This window comes from Amphimedon queenslandica, unplaced genomic scaffold, assembly GCF_000090795.2.
Source record: "Amphimedon queenslandica unplaced genomic scaffold, v1.1 AMPQUscaffold_13403, whole genome shotgun sequence".
Lineage (NCBI taxonomy): Eukaryota > Metazoa > Porifera > Demospongiae > Haplosclerida > Niphatidae > Amphimedon > Amphimedon queenslandica.
In genome coordinates, this window is record NW_003546361.1 from 42,255 (window position 1) to 49,658 (window position 7,404).

The window sequence follows — 7,404 nt, forward strand, 5'->3', positions numbered from 1 at the left end:
AGACACTGATAAGAGTCACGTTACATCTGGTATAGTGGGTGTCAAAGCTCTGCTACCAGCACTATCTCAATTGAAACAACATGATCTAGCAGTCACTATGGCAAGTCAAATAGATTACCCAAGCTGGGGGTACATGATTCACAATACTGATGAACCAGCTACTACAATATGGGAGCTATGGAATGCTAACACTGCTGGCCCTGGCATGAACTCTCGCAATCATCACATGTTTTCAAGTGTTAGCTCATGGCTGCAAACAGATATGATTGGACTCAAACAAAGAAAGGATAGTATTGGCTTTAAAGCTATTGAGCTCCATCCTGCTCAATCACTTGATATAGCGAAGGCAAGTATACAGTTAGAGCATCCAAAGCCTATACACTATTCATGGCATAGGCAAGGCGGGCTGCAGTGTGGTAAGACAGCTGAAGAGAAGACATCACTTACAAAAGGTCTGAGTATTTCCTGTGGAGAGGGTACTATAACAAAGATCTCATTCGCTTCTTTTGGAAACCCAGAGGGAACATGTGGATATCATCGTATTGGTAGCTGTCATTATCCTCAGAGCAACAAAATTGTTGAACATTATTGCCTTAATAAAACTGAATGTACAATACCAACTGGTGCTGCTCATTGGTACAGTGATGGTGATCTTTGTCCTGATATTCCAGTCAAGTGGCTCACAGTAGCTGTAGTATGCACAACATCAGAAGAAATACCAACTTACAGCTACTCATCACTGACTGTTAATGCAAACATACCAATTGGGAGTACAGCTAAGCTTCATGTACCTGCTTATGGCTTGAGTAACATGAAGATCTATGATGCCAATGAATTAATATACACAGACAATCGCCTCCTTTCATCAACTGGAGGAATAGAAACAGTTCAATGGAACAGCATTAGAAACACACTAGAGGTATCACTAGTATCTGGATATTATGAATTACGAGTGAAGGGATCTCCTTCACAAGAAACAAAGAGAATTACTAGCAGTTCTAATGCAACACTCTCATGCTCTAAAGGTCGTCGTATCACAAACATTGATTGGGTATCTTATGGTAATCCAACCGTGGATGGAGATGATGGTAGTCTTTCATTGGGTAGCTGTCATTCTGGTGCCAGTCGCTACATCATTGAGAGCAAGTGTCTTGGTAAGGAGAGGTGCTACCTGTCATCACTGGAGCAGTCTTTTGGATTCATATCTTGTTCTAAGCTAGTTGAAGAGATGAAGATTGCTGTTCAATATTCTTGTAATAACCATACCTAATGTGCAACTGTGCATGATATTACTGGCTAATATCATGCTATTTGCTATTTGCTGAATGCTATAGCTGCCATAAATACTATCTGCTATTGCAATTTTTTTATATAAAGATTTCACAACAAAATAGTAGAGATAATAAACTAATAATTAATACACACATGTATGTACCATGATATGGTAGTTAAGATGTACAGAACACTTGTAATCTGTTCTTTTCCAATGATACATCGAGTGGTACAGCTTCAAATGGCTCACCATCCACACTATACCAGTACTGAGGGATCAAACCAGCATCACCAGTACTAGAATCAGTTTTACTAGTAGTGCTAGTATTAGTGGATGGTCTAATGTTGAAGTCATTTGAAGAGATTGATTCTGTGGAAAGACCATTTCCCAAGTTAGTGGCCTTCTTCTTTGCAAAACTTCTGTAAAATCTTTAAAAAAAGAAATAAAATTTAAATTTTAGGTTAAGAATTCCTTTTCCCTAGCTTGCTCTCTCTTTCTGGGCCCAGCAGTCTTACCCTTGTTTTATAAAAGCTGATTTTTTAGTTAATTCTGAAGGCAGCCATGATAGTACTAAGAATCCTTCTCTCTCTTCCTCAATATTAAATCCAACTATGTCAACACTTCTTCTTAGAGGAGCAACAGGAGGAGAAATGGCAGCTTTATTCTCTCCTTTCTCTCTTTCTGTTATATTCAATATGAAACCCATTGGCCATTTCTATAGATAAAAAGAGAATTTAATGTACATGTACATACACTGTAATAAAGTATAACATTATACATGTTGTATAGAAAGTTTAAGCTAATTCCAATCAAGTTTGGATTTTTTACAAACTTTTAAAGTTGCTAAGAAATTGAGGAAATTACTAATAGCAATGCAATACTGTATAGGAGGAAGTTTTCATTGCCAGAAAATTTGACAAATGTGTATCTGTATCTATATATGGATGACATAGATATACTACTAAAGGATGTTGCAATTAAATGGTTACAATAACTAGTCATGCATTTAACAGTCAAACATTAAAATATGAATGCAATGAATCAGTATATTAACAATAGTATAAACAAAGTTTATAATTTTAATCCACAATCATCATCTTTTTATCAAGCAATGGAAGGAGAGCAGAGTCAAGTCTATGAGAATCTAAACCGTGAGACTATCAATGAGGACAATGTATATGAATTTTCTCAAGTGGTAGTTACTGAAGAAAGGAGGGCTGAAGAGAGGAGAGCTGAACAACCTGAGAATATCAAGAAAAGGAAACCAAAAACGTGGAATAAATCAATCATCCATACAGTATTACTGTCACTGATAGTAATACTACAGGTTGGTATCCTTTGCTTGCTACTGGCTCAAATGTCTACAAGAGATACAACATGTACTACTGGAGCTACTACTGGAGCTACTACTGGAGCTACTGCTGGTAACAATGAATATCCTAACTTCACTCAATGGGCTAATGGTATAGTGTCTAGAGTTAACCAGAGCCTTCCTGACTTTAATGAATGGGCTAATGGTATTATCTGTAAAGTTAGTAGCAATGTAACAGGGAGCCTTCCTGACTTCAATGAATGGGCTAATGGTGTATCACAAAATACCCTTCAACTATTTCAGAACAATACCAACTTCACTGAACTTGATAAACAAATCTTACAAACTACAAGAGATTCTGCACAAAAGCTCATTAACATTGTCAATATTCTCTCTAATCTACAAGACACCAGTACTTCGACTGCAGGAGTAGTTGATGATACATTTTTGTCCATTATACACCTTTTATTGTTACATAACTCATCACTTGGTTTGTCAACATCATGTGAGCACATCAAAACCCTAATACCTACCAGTCCATCAGGTTATTATACTTTGGGTAATGGATCAACTACTTATACTGCTTACTGTAATATGGGAACATTGTGTGGTTCAGGAGGAGGATGGACAAGACTAGCATATCTGGATATGACTGATGCTACACAGAACTGTCCTTCTGGGTTTAGACTGTACCAGTCAGGAGGAGTTAGAGCTTGTGGTAGAAATAGCAGCAGTGGTGGTTGTGTATCAGTTCAGTTCCCATCTAATGGTATCAGTTATTCTCAGATATGTGGTAGAGTAACAGGATATCAATATGGTCACACTGATGGCCTGCATTTTTGGAATAATAATATTGATGATAATTATCTTGAAGGTATTAGTATCACTCGTGGGTCTCCTCGTCAACATGTCTGGTCACTAATTTCTGGTATTAGTGAATCAAGCTCTGCATCAAATGCATGTCCATGTAATAACGACAGTACAGTATCAGTGCAGTCTTTTATTGGTAATAACTACTTCTGTGAATCAGGTACTAATGCTAGCTACCCATCTAGTATTCTCTACACATCTGATCCACTCTGGGATGGTGAAGGTTGTGATTCTCTTGAATCACCTTGTTGTAATGTTCCTGGTATCCCATGGTTTCACAGAGACTATGGTAGCAATACCACTACTGACTATATTGAGTTGAGGGTCTGTGCTAGCGTTAGTTCTGAAAACATTCCTGTCAGTAACATTGAAATTTATGTCAAATAACTCAGTGATTATAGTAGTGTGGTAACATTAGTAGTGAGTGACATGTAATACCTTATTGTGTCATCAAGAGTGTTGTCATTAATTAGAATAATGTGTTTGTTTCATAATTTAAAGAGTCAAAAGTTTGTGCATGACACAGCCGAATGAATAATATTACCATATCAATAACAACTAATAAAATGCATACATATCAGTGTGTGAATAAATAATTTTTTACTTAATTACAATTAGTTAATCATAAAAACACTACCTTAAGTATTGTCTATGCTTAAAGCCACTATGACTATTATTTAATGTCATGGAGTACATCTCACAGTGAGAGGAGATTATTATTATTGGAGTCACAATTTTAAAAGATGCATCAAACACTAATGGACCAGAACCTTGTAATTTTAAATATTCAGCATTGTTCTTATATACAATACCCACTCATGACATTCTACCAAATAAGTGATTATTAGTTTTAGGTCATCATTACTTTAATTGAAATAGTTGCAATAACTATTCATACAGCTAGCTAACAAGTGTATAGTCTCACATTAAAATATGAACTTAATAAAATCAGTTTATTACTGATAGTTAATGACTCTGAACATTATAGATAGTTTAGCAATAGTCATCATCCTCTTATCAAGCATAGGAAGGAGGTGAGCAAAGCCAAGCCTATGAGAGCCTCAACTGCAACAATATCAATAATGAATGGTCAAGGTTGTGGTGGCATTGAATCACCTTGTTGTAATGTTCCTGGTATCCCATGGTTTCACAGAGACTATGGTAGCAATACCACTACTGACTATATTGAGTTGAGGGTCTGTGGAGATTATCATTCTAATGCTGCAGGAGGTGAAGACAGTCCTGTTAGTTATTATGAGATTTATGTTAAGTAGTAAAAGTTATGAATTGTGACAGTTATTGTAGTAGTTTATACTGTTTGTCACTATGAGTATATTCACTATTAAGAGAATGCAAGGCATGTATACTGTTGCTACTAGGAGTAGTTTCTTATTCTACAGTCAATTCCAATTATAGTAACTATTATAGTTTGAATTAACACTCTAGTTGCCCATGAGTAGCAGGCAAGCAAGGGTATACTACTGCAGTCATTTCCATCAGTCAGTGCATTCATTACTTGTATACTTCAATAACTGTAAAGTGTACAGTCACCATAAACTAATATCCTAGTACTATAGGAGGAAACTTTAAATTGGTGGTGTTTAATATCTGTGATTCTGATGTATTTTGGTGTTTTCATATTACATGTACTAATATTGTCACTAATATGTGTCATTGAACATGCTCAACATAGAATTGTCAATTGCCAAAATAAACTCACATGTACCTAACACAAGCAGTAGAGTTTATATATTCTTTATATTGTCAAGTCCCTATTTATGTGTATGGGAAAAATTACATTTTAGTAATAAATTAGATTGCAATAGTTACAGTGCATTAGCAAGTACATATAAAGTCAATCTACTAGTACTAGTAATAGTTAATTAGTCTGAACATTATTTAGTGATCAGTGAATTAAGTGAGTTTGTACAAATACGGGTCATTCGTCTAACTATTTTTAAAGTTAATCTTCATGATAGGGGGCAAAGCCACTTCAAGTAATGTTTTACATTCATCAAGTAGTTTAGCAATAGTTGTCACTTTATCAAGCAATGGAAGGAGAGGAGAGTCAAATCTATTTTGTATCACCATTTTACCATTTTGTAACCATTTTACACAATTCATCAAAGACCAATAGAGTATAACCTCATAATTTAAGTATCCAGCCATCATTCTCAGTTATCAGTATACAATACCCACTCATGACATTCCACCAAATAAGTGATTATTAGTTTCAGATCATTACTTTAATTGAAATAGTTGCAATAACTACTCATACCATTAACAAGTGTATAGTCGTATGAACTTAATAAAATCAGTTTATTAATGATGGTTAATGACTCTGAACATTATAGTTTAGCAATAGTCGTCATCTTCTCATCAAGCAATGGAAGAAAGACAGAGTCAAGCCTATGAGAGCCTGAACCGTGAGACTATCAACAAGGACAATTCATATGAGCAGTGTCAAGTGACAGCTACTGAAGGAAGAAAACCAGAAGAGCCGGCCAAGAATATAGAGCAAAGGAAGAAGAAGGAGCTAACGTGGAATAAACCAATCATTATTGTCATCATTATTGTATTACTGTCACTGATAGTAATATTTCAGGTTATCATCTTTTGCTTGTTAGTAGCTCAAATGTCAACAAGAGATGCAGCATGTACTACTGGAGCTACTGCTCAATGGGCTAATGATATAGTCGATAAAGTTAACAGCAATGTAACAGGGAGCCTTCTTGACTTCAATGAATGGGCTAATGGTGTATCACAAAATACCCTTCAACTATTTCAGAACAATACCAACTTTACTCAACTCGACGAACAAATCTTACAAACTACAAAAGATTCTGCACAAAGGCTCATTAACATTGTCAATACTCTCTCTAATCTACAAGACACCAGTACCTCTACTGCTGGAGTGGTTGATGATATACTACTAATAGTATTACAACGGTTAGTACTACAAGAAAATGAATCGTTCACCTCATGTAAGGAATTAAAAGGCCAATACCCAATCAGTCCATCAGGTTATTATATACTGGCATCAAATAATGGTTCAGATGATTATACTGCTTACTGTAATATGGGAACATTGTGTGGTTCAGGAGGAGGATGGACAAGACTAGCATATCTGGATATGTCTGATGCTACACAGAACTGTCCTTCTGGGTTTAGACTGTACCAGTCAGGAGGAGTTAGAGCTTGTGGTAGGAATATCACTGGTGCTGGGTGTGCTTCAGTTCAGTTCCCATCTAACGGTATCAGTTATTCTCAGATATGTGGTAGAGTAATAGGATATCAATATGCAAGACCTGATGCCATTGATAATAATAACGGTATCAATTCTTATTACGTTGATGGTGTTAGTATCACTCGTGGGTCTCCTCGTCAACATGTCTGGACACTAATGGCTGGGGAAAGTGAATCAACTACTTCCCGTTCATGTCCATGTAATAATGGTAGTACAACATCAGTGCAGTCTTTTATTGGTAATAACTACTTCTGTGAATCAGGTACTAATGCAAGCTTACCATCTAATATTCTCTACACATCTGATCCACTCTGGGATGGTCAAGGTTGTGGTTCTCTTGAATCAACATGTTGTAATGTTCCTGGTATCCCATGGTTTCACAGAGACTATGGTAGCACTACCACTACTGACTATATTGAGTTGAGGGTCTGCGGTAGCCTAAACAACCACTATGAAGACAGTCCTGTTAGTTATTATGAGATTTATGTTAAGTAGTGAACTAGTGAAGTGTTTGTGTGTGCTTAAAGTTTCATTTAAAATTTTGACAGAAATAATGAACTAATTCAGAGCTAATCTGCATGAGCGAGCCTCCACATGCATAATGATACAAGTATCCACAAATACATATGCATGTATAAATATGTCACCATTATTTATGCAAATGGGAAAAGCATAGGATTAGTTTCAGGTCATATAGCATAG

At 36.0% G+C, this 7,404-nt stretch overlaps 1 protein-coding gene across 1 annotated transcript; it reads right to left on the reverse strand.

Annotated features, from left to right (window-relative positions):
• Positions 1-1,351: 1,351 nt before the first annotated feature.
• On the reverse strand, positions 1,352-2,019 carry LOC109582055 (uncharacterized). The gene is made up of 2 exons (XM_019996619.1): positions 1,789-2,019; positions 1,352-1,701 (listed from the first exon to the last, which is right to left on the reverse strand). Exons 1-2 carry the CDS (start codon positions 1,977-1,979, stop codon positions 1,449-1,451), a joined length of 444 nt encoding a protein of 147 aa, XP_019852178.1. The 5' UTR covers positions 1,980-2,019; the 3' UTR covers positions 1,352-1,448.
• Between the last annotated feature and the right edge of the window lie 5,385 nt (positions 2,020-7,404).